Here is a 16,853-nt window from a genome sequence, read left to right as displayed (position 1 = left end):
ACCAAGAATATAAATACAATGCAAAGTTCACATGCATGGTCTCAGAGAGATTAGTTGTGGAAAGGACATGTTTTTAGGATGCTGAAGCTAAAAGCCCTTGTTGACAGCATGGTAAGGTGAAACAGGGCAGTATTAAGTGGGACTTACTGAAAAGGACAAGAGGATTGCACAATTCCTGGACCTCAGAAAGCCTATGCTCTTGTCCTCTGTTGAACAGGAACCAGTCACAGGCCAGGGCTAGATCCTAGACGAACATAAGGTCAACTCTTGGCAAAGCAGTTTAGTTACACCCAGAAGCCCAAGCACAACTTTAACTGCCCGCACTTAACAAGGAATCCATGAAACCCCTCTGAAAGCCTCAGAGTCCTCTCAGAGAAGCACGATGTACATGACAAGTTGGGGGACTCGTACAGTTGTCTATGTTCCCATTAAAATTGGATTATATTTGGAGCCATTGTAGCCTCAACTGTTTTATGTTGAACACAGTTTCATGGGAAATGATCCACATGGCTCCCAAGATCTGCTTCTAAAGAGGTATATGTGTGTGTATATGTATGTATATAAGTATGACATATATACGTATATACAATGTGTGTGTATATACACACAGAATGTATGATACGTACATATATATGATTACTAAATATATATAACTCAGTATATATATATGTTTCTGCTCTGAAACAAATGCTTAAATGTAAATCCCTGTCTCTGAGCAGGCAAGACCTCCTGAACAGAAGCTGGCAGAAGAGTTTGCTTGAACGACACCAGTGCGGTGACTCATCTGTGTTTTCACAACATGCTTCTCCCCAGCACCCATGTCTATTTGTAGCCTCACAATAAAGGCCCTATGTGAACCATCTCTGAGCTGCCTGCCTTAAAAAGCAAGGATGCTGTTCTCAGTTGACTCATTTGAGCTGCCTGTGCTTTTGAGAATAACCCACTGCCACATTTACGAAGGCACGTGATATAACTGAAGATTATTCCAGGCTGTGCCAATGCTTTTCTGCTTAGCCTTGATCTAGTGTTTAGAAAGTCAAAGGAAGCCAGAGGACTTCAACTCCACACCCCCACAAATAAGCCCACCACACCCACTCCTGTTATCTCTTAGGGGCATAAAAAAGGATTGCTGTATCAACACTCTAGACTGTAAATACAACAAAACAGGGATTCTTAACCTACTTTGGTCACATTATCTGTATCCCCAGCACTTAAAATAGTGTCTGGCACACAGGAGACACTCAATAAAAATTTGCAAAGGAATGAATCAACGTCTGCCTTAGACCTGTGAAATAACCTGGGCCTTCGCACCAAAACCACAAAATACTCTGCTTTCCTGATGCCAAATCAAGACGACATCTACTGCCAGAACATCAAAACCCCTGAACGTCAAAATGCATACCCTTTCAGTCTTGAGACGCCCTGCAACATATTAAATCACCTTACTCCCTGGTCTTCAAAATAGATATACCAACCTAAGTCACCTACCATCGCAAGAAAACCTAACACGATGACTACAGGTAAAATGTTTCCATATTTAAGTACTAGAATATGTAAAATTATTGTGTACCTATCAAGCTGGGCATGCATGTGCATGCACTAGTCAATTTATATTTCTACAAATTATTTTACATCCACAAATCCAGTGCTCAGATATAACCCTTATGTTGATATTATCCCACCCAAAAGAAATTTATAAGACTGTTCAGTTCAACAAGTATCTGTGAACAATCACTAGTTTTTTATCCTTGTTTTTTCAGTGTTTCTGCCACCCACTGGAAGTACCCACACTGCAGTATTTCACCAATACATTTCTTAAAGGAAAAAGTCTTCAGAAATGAGAGGAAAATACGTCCATCAATATTTTTATTCAGAGAAATTTTTAAAATAACGAATTCACAGTTTCAGTGAAAACTATCAATGGAGGTTACAAAATCTATTAATAAAATGATCAAATGGTGGCTGGCAAATTATCCTGATAGTTTTGAATTAGATACTTTGAATTCAGTCGACTTCCAGGAGTAACACCCAATAAATGGTCATTTTAATGGACATCCTGATGCAATGAAAGCATGTCTATTTCTCCTAAAATCTTCAGAACCCAGGAAACAGCTCGCTCCACCAGCAGGGCATTTCCAACGACACTGATAATGGAGGAAACACCATGGTAACTACATTTGTCACACAACACAGCCCTTTACTATACAGGACTTGCTCGTAGGGAAATTATCTCACCTAGGAGGGAGCAACAACAGACTTGAACAGACTTCTTCCTCGTCTCAGATGCAGTGATTTACCGCTACGTCTTATGAATTTGAAAAGGAGTTGGATTCAGTTTTAAAATAAACGAACACATAAGGAGTGGCATAATGTCTCCACCTCAATGAGAAGAACATCTTTGGAAAAAAATGTGTTGAAAAATTATCTTCACAAGAAAGTCGCTATATATTCTGAAAGACAGAAGGAAGCTGTGTTCTTGCCACCCTCTCACAAGCCAGCTTTCTTTGATTTTCTTAACACGTGGCAGCAGGTATTACCTTCCTTGCGCTGGCCTCAGGGAGCCTCCCCAGTGCTTTCTTTCCCACTTGTTCTCTCACATCATGTGCTTTAGTTACCATTTCACTCTCATTTAGACGTAGAATAGCTGCCCAATTGGATGTGGATCAGATTCTGTAAGAATACCATGACTGACATCACTGTTATCATTTAATTTATTCACTCCTTCTTATGAATGAGGAAAAAACGCACCCTCTTCGCATACTTCACTCAGTCCTGCTGTGCTTGGTGTCTATTCCCCAGGCCTGAGGACACACGGAGATGTGCTTTCTGGCCAGTACAATGTAATTTTTTAAATGCTCATCAGTTGCCAATATTTAAAAATCACCAGAATTTCATGGAAGAATCAGAAAATGCAGTAATGCCAAGTGCATCTTCACATGGGAAAAAAGCAAAGCCGAGTGGCGACTCTTCCCCCCTACAACGGTGCAGGAGCTCTTCAGAGTCATCACAGTCCTCAGCTGTGACAAAGCCCAAGCCAGCCCTGTGGAAAAGTCACGTGGGGAGTCCTCAGTCCCCAGCTGTTCCAGACATCCCAGCCTAGGCACCAGACATGTGAGTGCAGACCCCTTCAGGCAACTCCAACCCCAGCTGCCATCTCACAACAAGTCTGAGAGAACCAAAGAAAACCACCCGGCTGAGTCCATCAACCACCAAAACCAGGAGAGAGAATAATACAAATGGTTGTTTGAAGCCTCTGGTTTTGGGGTAACATGCTACACAGCCAGAGACAGAGGCTGAAAGAGAAAAGTGCTCTTAATAAATGAAACGCAATTGTTTAAAGTGATTTCTCCCTTTTTGCTTGGATCAACCTAGATGTCATAGAGTGTCTCCATCTTATTTTTGTGTTTAAGCAGAAACCTAAAACATGAATGTGCCCAGGGGAGAAAACAGAAGTAGAGGAAAAGCAATCTTTTGGAATCAGCTGTATTTTTTTTTTTAAATAAGCTGGTTGGCAGCACTTATGAATGTCACGTAGGTTAAACAGTAATAAGAAGTAACAGAGGGACAGAGTTTGAAAAGGGCTTGAATCCGGTTCTTTTCGTAAGATCAGCCTCATTCACTACTGTATACTCAGAACCTAGCACAATGCCTATTTTCCCTTAATGACTGGATCAACTGAGGGAATTTAAAATATCTTTCTTTTTTCTTTTATAATGGAGGTGCCAGAGATTGAACCCAGGAACTCTCGCATGCCAAGCCTGTGCTCTACCACTGAGCTGTACCCACCCTCCTAAAATAGCTGAAGTTTCAGTGATAGAAAAGATTATTATTGAGACAAAACGAGGGTGAATACTACCTGCGAAGTAACCAACAAATATAGGTTGGTACAAAATAAGTCAAGCCAGAGTCTTCACAGACTAATGAGAGGCAGATTCAGGTACAGCAAAAACGACTCTTCCCTTTTATTCCTTAAAGCTGAGTTCTACCAATAGAGACGTAAAGCTAGCCCAGAGCAAATCACTCAGTCGTTTGCTCACCTGTGAAATGAAGCTCACCAGGCATTCCTGGAAGAGTGTGGTCAAGTTTAACAGTATACGGTCCGTACTTTCAAGGTAACAGAAGACCTAAACCTTGCACTCGGCACAAAATTAAAGCAGCTGATGTGCTTTTGCCCAAATAGAATTGTATATCCTCATTTCCTTCCCTTCTTTTCCCCACTTGTGACTCAAGCCAGATTTCATCGAGCTATTTTTGCAGTTACTGAAACGCTGGAAATACAGCAGCAGGCCAGAAGCAAAGTAAAATGCAGCATCCAGCAAAAGAAAGAAAATCACGCTGAGTAACCGAAAGGCCATCTGCTGCTCGCGGAGCTGCAGGGCTGAGGACGGCGGTCTGGGCTGTACTATTTGTATCTTCCCCAAACCGAACCCACCTGCATGTTGTCAGTGGCATCCCCAAGCAGTCCTCCAAAAGTGATGGCATTAGTTACAGTCGCCAGATAAATGAAGAGAATTGCTGAAAGAGCCTGAATATTTAAAGCATCATAAAAATCACTGGCAAAAAATGGTGCTTTCCTCTTAATGTCCTTAATTAGTCCACCACAGAACCTGGGTAGGGAGAAAGCAAACACGTGACAACGTGAACTAAGTGACCGTTAAATTAACCAACAGGTCATTTAATAAACCACGAAGAATTTGTATTTAAAGCATTTGAAACAACAAGATACTATTTAACCACTTAAGATAAAAACCAGAAAATTATAGAAGGAATAAATCTTCTGTCTCTTTTTCAGTCACCAACCTGGGTGTCACATTCCCTAGAAGCTAGACAGTTGGTCTTTAGGTGAGAGTGAATTGTGTAGATGAATTAAATTTCTTGTCTGAAGAAAAACATCCCAACATGTGAGGCCACACGAGGCCCTTTATAATCTTGCCATAGCTTCCCTTCCAGCCTCATTCATCATTCACTCGTTCACTTCACACACATTTGCTGGGCACCTGTGATACGCCCAGCCCTGTGCTGGGTGCTGGAAACACAGCAGTGAACAACACAGGGGGAAAAATCCCACCCTCATGGAGGTACTTTCTGTGTGGGGGAGACAAAGTAAGTAAAATGCATGGTGCTAAAAATCAAAGAAAAAACTAAGTGGGGAGGCAGGTTTTGAACTGCTAGGGTTGCTGTGGTTGAAACATGAGAGTGGCCAGAACAGGCCTCCCAAGCAGGCGACTTTGAGGGGAGGACTGGCAGGAACTGAGGGCGCCACACAGGTGTGTGGGGCGGGGGCAGGGTGGTGGGAAGCACTGAAAGCTGAGCCCCATCACAGTCGTTAGCAGGTCAGCCGACTTGTGCATCTGTCAATTCACCCTCCCAACCAAACCTCCCATCTCAGCCTGCTCCCTGCGGTGCGTTCTGCCTACGATGCCCTTCCTCAGAGCTCAACATCCCTGAAGTTCTGACCCTCCACTAGTAGGCCACTTGCACTAGGGGCTACCACACTTTCTCAGGATTGTCTGCCTGCCTGTCTTAGCTGTGCTCAGTGCCCTGCTTCAGTCTTCCTGGTCCTCACAGGGCCCTGCATGGTACCGGGCATACCGCAGACACAGTGCATTTAGGAAAGGTGCAAAAGCAAGAATAAAATTACAGTCTGGTTAAAGAAAAAAGTTAAATCCTAGAAATTTTATCTACAGAAAAGGAAAAGGATATCCCTAATGGAAATAGTTTATAAAGAACTATTCAGAAAAAAAAAAATGGGAGAGAGAGATGGTTCTATGTTCTTTAGTCTTTAAGAAGGAAGGAGAGAGAAATAACATCCTCTTAATTTGGGAGCGAAACCCAGGTGGGTCATCAGGTTAAGAAAATTTCATTCAGATTCAACTGCATATTAAAATGACATACTTCTGTGTTTTTAAAAAACCCTGCAGTGTTTTTAAAAAGTCATATCTTCACAAAATGAATTCCCTACTTAAATTTTTAGTTAGCCCAAGATGAAATGGGGAACCTAACAGTGGAGAAGGAATCATTCTAACGAAAAGAAATTTAGCCAAAATGATCTGAGGAACCTGAATTCCCAACTGCAGGACCAGGAGACAGTGGCCTGGGAGTTGCTTGTTTCTGCACTGTTACCCACTTGAGTAAATGGACCAGGAAGAGATGGAATCATGAAAGCCAAGCGGGGAACACTGGTACAGTACTCAGGCTTCCCATCACACACACCGTCTCTCTTTCTAATATCCCTCACTCACACCAGTCCAGCCTCAGTGCAGACCCAGCACACACCAAGCACTCTGCTGTTCCCTCTCCCTCCCCACATCTACAGGGTCTGTCTCCAGTCTTCTTCAACACTTTCCTCCAATGCTGGAATTCTCTTTAAGACTTTCTCTGACCCTGCTATGTAAAATGGTAATTCCTTTCTTCCATGGCAAAACTTCCTACTTCTGCTTTATTTTGCTCCATAAAACCAGAACCACATTTCATTATTTGCTTATTGTTAGTCTCCCACCACAACAAACTAAAACCCAAACGAACAGGGATTTTTTTTCTTTCAATTCACTGCTGCCTCCCAAGGGCCTGTGATTTATTCAGTACACCATAAATATCTTTTGGCTGACCAAATGTCCAAACTGGTGAATAAAATGCTGATACAAAGATGAAGGGAAATTCAGATGGGAACAGAACCTCATCATGGAAGACAGAAGGCTCCATCAGTTACCTTCCGGTTCGCTGCAATTCCTCACAATCCGCGTGTCCTCCTCCTCCGTGGCCGCCATCATGGGGCGTGTCCCCGTTCATCTGAACATTCTCTCCACCTGAGTACAGATTCTTTCTGAGCAAGACAACAGAGCCCAAGCGAATATTAGTGGGTTTCATTCACCTGCTGCTTGGCTGTGTCATGCACTAGCTAACAAAGAGAAGGATTGAAAACCCTTTGGATAAAGATGGCTATTTCCTTCTGCCATCCTAACAGACAGCTTTTAAAGTATTCTATTTAGAGTGAAGACAAATGACCAGATGAATAGAAAAGCTGAATTTTATGTGGTATAGAAGGGAAACTGTTCCACCTGGGAAATCACAGATTCCCAGAAAATGGCTTCTCCTCAATGATCTCACTCAACTGCTTGACCTCTTAAATCTAGAGACTCATCTTGAGTAAACTGATGCTTCCACAGGTGCCGGGAGTCCCCAGAACATCCCGAGAGAATCTCTGTGATGTCCTGCAATATCATCATCTGAGCTTTCTAATTTGTAATCACTGAGGAACATCACAACATATAACATTCATTTCACGGTGTCTACAGAATGTCAGACCAAGGCACATGTGTGATTCCCTGGGGATAATACACCTTAAGTTAAATGGAAACTTGAAATTATTAGGGCAGCAGCCTGAACCTCTTTCCTTTTCCAAACACAATCTCCTTCTTAAGGATGAAACCTCCCAACAGCCTGATAATTTTACCTCTTGTCAGACGATGGAAGGCTCTTCGGAGGCTCTATCCTGATCGCTGGATCCCATTCCCCAGGCGGAAGGACAATGACTTCATCCAGGAACTCATCAATGCCAGCGATCAGGTCCTGCCTGTCTTTTGCTTTATAAGCAATGTCATGGAACACCTGAAAAACAATGAGAGAGGCGCTGATCCTGCAAGGGAACACCACATATGCCTCACGTCATGCTGAGCCTGAAGAAGGCAACCCATAATCCACTTTAGTGTGACTATAACCATAGTCTCACATTTCCTATTGCTCAGCTTGTTCCCAAATATTTCAGTATTCATATTATGAACCCAAAGAATATAGGTAGAGGCATGAGAAAACAGCTGTGTTTCTTTTCTACAATTTCTTTCTATCAATGACCGTAAAACAACATTGCCTTTCACCTCCCACTGGTATGTTATAGTTGCTATGGAAGCCAGATGAAAATGTTTTAGAGAAATATATACTGAAGATCATTCCCTGAAATAGAAGCTACTGCGACAAACTACTGCTTATAATTCAAGAAGGAAAAGTTCAAGCTGAGTGTTAAGACTAGGTTAAGACTCAAACACTGTAGCTCTCAAACACACAAATAATGTTAGCTATTAAAAAAAAAAAAGAAAAATCTGAGTCCTGAGTTATACTGGCAACACATAAAGCAAAGGGCTTGAAGCAGGTGATCATCTGTCTATCTTTAGGCAGGACAGTAACTAAGCCATCTTTTAACAAGGCAATACTCAGACCAGAACTAAAGCATCCAGCAAATGCTCCATGTCTTTTATGCAAAAACTCAAAGAAGGGGCTTCCAGAGGTACATAATCCTCTTTGTCAATCGCTCCATTCTTCTAACCTAGCTGATGATCTGAAAGTCCTTTACACACAGCCTAAGCTTCTCATACCTCGTAACTCAAATTCTTTTGTCTCCAGGAGAGAAGATGGCCCCTGTTCAATATCCTTGCCTGTTCTTAAAGATTGCTACTAGATCTCTTCTCCTAGACAGGAATTTTTAAAAGCGATTCAACAAACAACATGTAATGGTCTGGGGGTTGTGGGGTTGAGGGGAGGGCAATACAAAGTGCCGGCATATCACCTGTAGTGGGCGTGACCGGCCACAGCCTCATTTTTTCTTGGACCTCCCACTATAGAGGCTGGAAAGTCAAAGTCACTTTCCCAGCCTCCCCCGCAGATAAGGATGGACAGTCCTGATCCATGAGATAAAAGGAAAAGGGAAAGCTTTAGAACACCTGTTAAAAGAGACAGACATAGCTAACATTACCTGCCTCCTTCCTGGCTTGAGTATGACGAGATCACTGCAGGTGACAGCAGTAACCATCTTAAGACCGCAAAGCAAGAGCCTTGGTACTTGATTTATCATTAAGCAGTTAAGCTAAACCAACTCCAGCAACTACCTACCTCCAAATTTCCTAGTATGTGAACAAAATAAACCCTAAATTGTTTAAGCCATTGTAAATCGGATTTTCTGTCATTTGCAGCCTAAAGAATTTCTAACTGATACATCTTAGGAGGAAGAATTTTTTTAAGAAAATATAAACATACAAAAAAATAAATAAAAGAACCCACTGAGATGCTCAGTTGCCGCAAGGGGGAAAAACATCACAGCTATTTGCCAGTGCTCCCAGATTAAGTAACCATCTGAGTAATCATCAAACAGAACTTCCATAACTCATGCACTGTTCTGCATTTAACACATGGAGAAGCTAACAAATCAAGCAACGAAGCAAAAACAAAACATGTGGGAAAACAGTAAGCTAGAAAGACACAAAAGCAGAAATCATCGATCCTATATTCTAATAGTATTTCTCCTACTATGGGACTAGTTTGGAGTTTTGTCATGTCTAGAATGTGTGTAATGACATTAAAGTTGTAATGAGTGTATGGTCATAATTCCAAAGTCCTAGATACTCTGCAGTAACAGTTGCTAATGCATTTTAGTATGTGTATCATTTCTTCCCACAAGATAAGAAAACCATTAAAACAGGTATTTTCTGATACCCGGGGGGGAAAATGCATTATCCATTTATTATACATTAGTTTATAGAACTCATTATTTCTGAAACAATTTAGTATATGGACATTCGAATTTCCAGAATGAATATATTAAACATTCTAAGAGATAAAGTTTAAGTTAATACAGTGAACTGAACATGTTAAAGAATATTTAACATATATCACTTTTAAGAACTGAAAATGTTTAGGAAAAAAGGAAAATATGTCTTATTCTAACATAAAATTTACTTTATGAAAATCTCAAATGTAGATGTCAGCTCATTTGCATGGATGACTGTACCTCATGTTTTAAAGAAGGTTGGTAACTATGTAATTCTAATTGAATAAATTGTGACAGCCAACTCACAGCATGAAAACACAAGTAGGACATTCACAGACCACCATACTGCCGATTCCCTACCTCGTCAGACATCAAGGTGGCAATGGCTCTGCCAATCTCATGGTAGGACTTGGCTTTCCCCTTAGGACCTAAGAGAATGAACAAGAACCTAATGGGGGAGGAAAGAAGCAAAGGCTATAACATACATTTCATCAGACTCAATATACACACAACTTAGACATGTTCATCATAATTCATAAAAAGGTCAGGTCTAGAATTAATCTTTAAAACAGAGGTAAGGGAGGAGAGGGTACAGCTCAGTGGTAGAGTGAGGGCTTAGCATGTACAAGGTCCACGGTTCAATCCCCAGTACCTCCATCAAAAAAAAAAAATAAACACAAAAACAAAACAAAGTAATTTTCTTGGTAATATGAAAGACACCCTTTCACACTATCGTGAAACACAAATTGTTGTTCAGTTCATTTGGAGGCAAGGGAGAATTTAGCACAGAAACCTGAGAAGCTTCTTCACTGAGAAGGAAAGGGTCACTTTATGAGTCATTCAATCTTTCTTTTCTAAACTTTCTTCTGTCTCCCTCTCTACTGACTTTCAGAATCTTTGGAGAAAACCCATTAAGCGCAGTAACTAGAAAGACTCAGTACATCTTCAGATTTCTCTGACTCTTCTTTACTCAGTATGGATGGTGACAAATGATCCTCTCCGTACTTTTCAGAAATATTTCTACTCAGAAGTGGCTGGGAGTCAGCAAACACCAAGCCCTCTATAAGTAAGCCACATGCTGACAGCCAAAGTAAAGAAAGAAAAACATGAGAGAAATTCAAAATAAAGCCTCATTCACAGTTAAAGTTCTTTTGCGGGTGTCCTCCTTTTCTTTTCCAGATTTGTTTTCTTGATGATCCACAAAGCACTGCTTCATGGTAAGTAGGTCCTGAAACTTGCAATAATGAGCTTATCTCCATTTAAGTGCACCTCTTATTGTGTTGGAAAGAATCCTTCACTGAGCACAAGGGCAAAGATGCTTGTCTCAACTAGGGAGAAGGAAACCCAATAAATAAATGAATTAAATATGTATCTTTATATATTAAATATATATACACAAAAGGCAACACTGGATTAATCCCTGCCTTGATTATTTATGATCATGTCTTATCTAACAGGGAGATAATGAGGACAATAAAAATGCTCACATCGTACATTTGCACAGCTTCTTAAAGCCTGCAAATAAAGCATTTCACATTCACACATCATTTAAACTCCTACTGCTCTTGGCAATAAGGACAGAATCTTATCCCCATTGAATAGTGAAGAAACCTAGGGTCAAGGAAGTTAGTGGATGAGCCCAAAGACTGCCCCTAGTAAATGACAGAGTAGCTAGCCTCCTATCTCTTGTTCTTTTCAGTACACAATTCTGCCTAATAATACCTGCCCAACCCATATACCAGGGTTGTGATTCCACAGAGAAAAGCTATCCAACTATGACTTCCATAGGTCACTCTAGGGAAAGATATTGTGGATACTTAGCTGGTGATAAGAAATCTTAGGTAAGATTTTATGGGACCAGGAATGGCTTAGGACTTTGCTTAGTAAAATTTTATTTTTTACTTATTTATTCATATACCTCACTTCAAATAAGAAAGAATGGATAGTGAGTACTCCTCAAAGTATTAAGAGTCTGTTCCAAAACACTCTTGAATGGATAATTCCTTTTTCTCATCAAAAAATTCAATCCAAAGGGTGAAGAAAGAAACAGAAATTAAGAACGTAAGAAGTTCATCTGAAAGTTTGAATACTCAGGTTTTATACTAGAATAAGCATAAAGCCATTCAGGGTTATTTGCGTAGAAACCAGTTGTGGAGTGCAGTGGCACATTCACTTTCAAGTGTTAGCGCAGCAGATGAAACAGCAAAAGCAATCAGCAGGCACGAGAATCTGCTCAAGTGTGAAGGCAGTCATTATTAGAACTGGATTGTAGTTCTTCTAACTAGAACTTCTTTTCCTTTGAATCTGGACCTAAATTATACACCAGCACATACAACACTATAAAGTGCTTCTTTATGACAGTACAATGCATTTTTCTAAAGGGACAGATCACTGACTTGAGTCCAACACATGCATAAAATATTTAACCCTAAAATAAACTACACATCTCATTAGGAAACACCTGCAGTGCTGGTCGCCTTTCCCCATCCTATTTACCTGCCTCCCAAGGGCTGATCGTCAGACAGCACACAAGGGGCACAGTTTTAGGAAAAGGGAGCAGATGCGGAACGGCAAGAGAAAACACGCAATCCTTGGATGCTTTACTTAACACATTTTTAAATAATGGATTTCCTTTGCCTGCCATTTTTAATTATGTCAGTGTATCTAAATATTAGTTTCTCAGTAAAGCATAATATCTAAAACCTTCCCAGAACCACTCTTTACCTCTTCCTACCTCTCCCCAGTATCTCCATCATGATGGTTTACACGTGATGAAAATGCACATTTATCAACCGACACGTGAGTGAATGATCAGGTTGACTATATGGCAACAAAGCCAAAATAGTGTCTTGTTAGAAAGCGAGGAAAATACTCTCATCCTTAATAGTCCTCAAAGATAAACTTAGACAGATGATGGGTAGCTAGTCCAAGAGCTGACAGAGTAATGGATCATATAACCTAAATCCTATGAGATGAGGGCATACATTTCCTACAAATATTTACTCTGGTCTTTATGAAACAGTACCAAAGCATGAATGGAAGTAACAGACCAGTGGTGACCACAGTATTTATCATAGCAACAACTCAGTACATGAGAGCTATAGTGTTCCACTAACCTAGATATAAAGGTACAATTCCTCTTCCCCTGGGTAACGTGATTTTTATTTTAAACATATACATATAGATATATTTTCTTTAATGGAAAATCATTGAATGCCAAAGAGAAATAAAACGTTACATATCAGTTAAAATTTTCACATTACTCCATTCAGGAACCATTCAGTAAATCCATCTCCTTTAAGTGATATAGAGGGGAAATCTGGCCATGTCCAGGTAGCAGGAAACATCACCTCAGGTCAAGAATTTCATCTGCAGGAAAGCAGACCCTTAAGAAGCCTCTAATTTGAACTGCATTGTTGAAACTGGGATGAGAGGTCTGGGAAAACTAACAACACAGAACAACTCATCAAGTTGACGTTCCCTCTGCCCGAAACATGTTCTCTCTCTCCTCTTTAACCCTCAAAGAAGCAAAAGCTGTTACAGCTTTTATGACAGAAGTACATCTTGCCAAACTCGGCTTTTGCAATGTACTGAAAACTTTCATGACTTAAGCTGGTTTTTGTCAATGGACAGATGTTATTTTTAACCAGAAGCTTTTTTCCCTTATTAACAAATTAGAGTAAGCATCACGTTTGTGTGGCTGGAGGGGCACAACCCATGTTGCCGGCTCAGGGGAAATAATTAATTTACATTGCTGAGTTGTTTTTATTCACTCATATCTAGAACAAGCCATAGTTGGACTTTTTAATAGTGCCTGGTTGTCTCAAGAATCTTCATGAGGCCCTTCTCATCTTACGCACTTTTCCATATAATTAATTATGCCTGGGGAGGTTGCCCCTGGCACTCCCCACAGCAAAAACAAGTACCAGACGATCTGTGTCCGGAAGCAACGGACTATATTTACATTCACAAAATAATTATAGGCAGAAACAGAGCATGATATCAGAAAAAGAGCCAGCCTTCCTAAGCCACTCAATCTTTTCAGAAAGGATGTGCCCCCACCTTCCTGATATATCACAGCTATTTCTAGAATAAACTCAGCATGTACCAATCCTTTACGCCCTTCTTTCAAAACAACAGTGAATCAAATAACCCATTATTCATATTTAGTGGCTTTGGAAAATGTGGCTAAACTGTCGCTGTCACAATAAATTCACGAGCAGTACAAACCCACCATAACCGACCACTTTACATCAGATAAACAGCAGCGAGCAACTGGAGGGTCATTACACAAGACAGAATTGAACTAGCAGGACCTCGATCCCAATTCCTCTGGTAGAATTTTTTATGGTTTTGACCATTAGGCATAAACAGCCACTTTTAGGCAAATCATTATTTATAAATATTAAACAGGTATTAATTTACAGTGGTATAAAGGGGTAAACATTCTAATTTTTTAGAGGGCTAGAGCTCCCTGAATAACTATCTGCCTTAGATGTGAACATCAAGGTCAGAAAAGGACAAACTGGTCAGGGGTTTTTATTAGTCTTCACGGGAAAACCCTAAAGTATTTTACTCCAATTCATTCTGGATACCGCCTTAGATTTTCCCTGAAAGCCTGGCCTCAGAGTCAAAAATCTGCACTGATAGTGAATCTCCTCTGTGCCTCCATCTCTCAACGGTAAAATGGGGATAATATTTATTCTCATGTGGCCCATAAATACGACTGAGTGGTGGCCTCTGTGGACAAAGGTAAGATGACAGCAAGTAGAGTGTCTGCAAGATGCTAGGAAAATGATAAACATATCCTCCCAAGTCACCGAAGACCCAAGGACAGAGTTTATTTGCATTCACATGGATGGCAAGAAGGACCCTGCACAAGGGGAGTGGCTCCAGCCATATTTCCTATAAGGCACATGGAAGTAACACTATTTATTATAAACAGTAATAATAATGATAATAAGCAAAAGAGCCTAACTTTCCTCCACCTTCAAAATAAAAACTGACCGTTGTTACAAGATGTGCACAGAAATAGACTTCTCAGGTCTCCCTGCAGGACAACAGGGTGGCACGCATGTTAGAGCACATGGCTGAGTGCAAAGGCATCCTTCACAGTGACGACCACAATGCCTGTGGGATTTCCTTTATTGGATTTCACAGGATGCAGCCATTGTAAATGGCCCCACATTACTCATGCACAAAAAAGCTAATGAGACTCCCTACTCAGTGATTACAGCTTGCCCTGGTTCTGAGGACTGCAAATGGATAAAACTATTTCCTGGAAAAATGTTAACATGCTAGGACATATTATTCAGATTACTGCCCTGACATAGTTTTATGACATTATTAAATTACATCCCCTCGAATTGCTTGGGCTCCTTCTCTTAATTCAAATGATGCTAGATTTTACCTCTAGACTAGTACCACCCTCCAATATAGAAGGAACGGAGCCAGACAGGAGCAGATGCTAAGAGGGACACAGAAATGGTCATGATGTGCTACTCAATGAACTCGCATTACTGTTAAATAAAAAAGCCTTTTAAAATGTCTTCCATGTGTAGCTTCTCGAGAAAAAGAATAAAAATGAAAAAGCAAGAGCAATGTAACACTTCTTGGCATGTTTTTTTCTTTCAAGCTCCAGTAAAGTTAGTCCAAAGAGACATAAATAAAACCAGAGGGACACACAAGCTGGACTTTGGCCACAGTCTGAGTCAGCGAGCTGCTGGCCAGGTAATTGCTCAGATAGGACTGAGAGGCTCTGCTGGAATGTTTTCAGGCACAAAGTGAAGTCACAGAAAACACAAGTCATGATAATCCCATTAGCTGAAGCGGCTCCGATCATCTCTCTTCCTCTGCTATTTGCCCAATGACTGCTTATATTACTCCTATACTATAATACGAGAAGTATTATTCCTATTTTCGGTGTCTAAGAAATATAAAAATGGGGGATAAACGCTGGTATGGTAGGAAAAAACGGCCTGTAATCTACGAGTTGGAAGGCCCTAAGGACATGTTCTCCCAATTTTCCTTCTAAATTGACTCAGAACCAACCTGTGCCCCTTGTCTTAGTTTATCACCCTCAGACCACCTGAGATGGTTGAGCAGGGTTCAGAGCCCTTCCTGCTCACCTGGGAAACCCGGGGACCCACAAAAGACAACCCCTCAGAAAAGGTCTTATTTATATGATAATTTTCTGATGTCAACCTGAAGATTAAAAACTTCTCTTTAAACTCTTCCTAAGCACAAGTTCAAGTGAAGCATTAACTTCTATTCACCTATTGCACTTGAGAATTCCAGCTCCCTGACTCCCCTGCTGAGCTCGGTTACAGAGGAAATAAAGAGGAGGACTTCCAAGGTTCTGTGCAGTGTGATGAGTTCATGACTGTAGTAACAGTAACATGCTTCCTTTAAAATAAAATTGTATGAGACTTAAGTTTATGATTTATTTATTGCACATGACATAAAGTGCAAACTTACATGTATAGCTTAATGATCTTTACATGTGTGTATGTATATAATACATACAAATAGATGTGTTTGTATCCACTATCAGTTTTTGAGGAAATGAAAGCAACTCTGACCTCTGAACCATTTACCATCTGTATGATCGTGAATGAGTTGCTTAAACTCTCAGACTCAGTTCCTTCATCTGTAAAAACCATACACCTACAGCTTATACTTTAAAAATATTATTGTGATGGGGGGAGGGTATAGTTCAGTGGTAGAGTGCGTGCTTAGTATGCACAAGGTCCTGGGTTCAATCACCAGCACTTCCATTAAAAATAATAATAATAAATAAATAAACCTAATTATTTCCCCCTGCAAAAACAAATAAAATGCAAACAAAACAACAAAAATAAAATTTCTTAAAAAAAAACCAAAAAATATTATGAGGATTAAATCTATAAGGACTAATCCATAAGAAACTATTACATAGCCCAGTGAATGATCGTAATTGTTATTATTCCTACTACTGTACAAGGGCTAAGTAACTTGACAGTGTGAAAGTCAGTCTGAACCATTCTTTCAGATGAAACCTTTCTAATAGGCTTGCTCTGGATGTGGCCTCATTCTGCTGGTTCTCTAGCCCGAGGGAGAGGAGCTTTCCCTGGAAGCACACTGTGGACCCCAGGGGGCAGGAGCAGCTTACCGTGTGGGCACAGGGACCTCAGTCAGGGCACCCAGCATGACCGCCTGCTGCAGCCGAACAAAGGCAATGAAAGGAGAATCCAAGAAGTCGACCTCGCCGACCAGCACGTTGGAGGCTTCTGCATCTCGGGGTAGTTTTTTCATGAACTTATTCTTCAGCTGCATG

General features: G+C 40.6%; 1 protein-coding gene across 6 annotated transcripts in view; it reads right to left on the bottom strand.

Annotated features, from left to right (window-relative positions):
- SLC4A4 (solute carrier family 4 member 4) overlaps positions 1-16,853 on the bottom strand; it is a 310,190-nt gene that overhangs the window by 87,588 nt on the left and 205,749 nt on the right. For all 6 annotated transcript variants that reach the window (XM_064485250.1, XM_064485254.1, XM_031470303.2 and 3 more), the window contains 5 exons: positions 16,689-16,846; positions 9,899-9,986; positions 7,454-7,608; positions 6,710-6,823; positions 4,433-4,607 (listed from right to left, as the gene is read on the bottom strand). In XM_064485250.1, coding sequence (XP_064341320.1) covers positions 4,433-4,607; positions 6,710-6,823; positions 7,454-7,608; positions 9,899-9,986; positions 16,689-16,846 — 690 coding nt within the window. The remainder of the gene's footprint in view (positions 1-4,432; positions 4,608-6,709; positions 6,824-7,453; positions 7,609-9,898; positions 9,987-16,688; positions 16,847-16,853) is intronic.

This window comes from Camelus dromedarius, chromosome 1, assembly GCF_036321535.1.
Source record: "Camelus dromedarius isolate mCamDro1 chromosome 1, mCamDro1.pat, whole genome shotgun sequence".
Classification (NCBI taxonomy): Eukaryota; Metazoa; Chordata; class Mammalia; order Artiodactyla; family Camelidae; genus Camelus; species Camelus dromedarius.
Note: the sequence above shows the minus strand (reverse complement) of the source record. Positions and strands in the feature narration are given on the sequence as shown.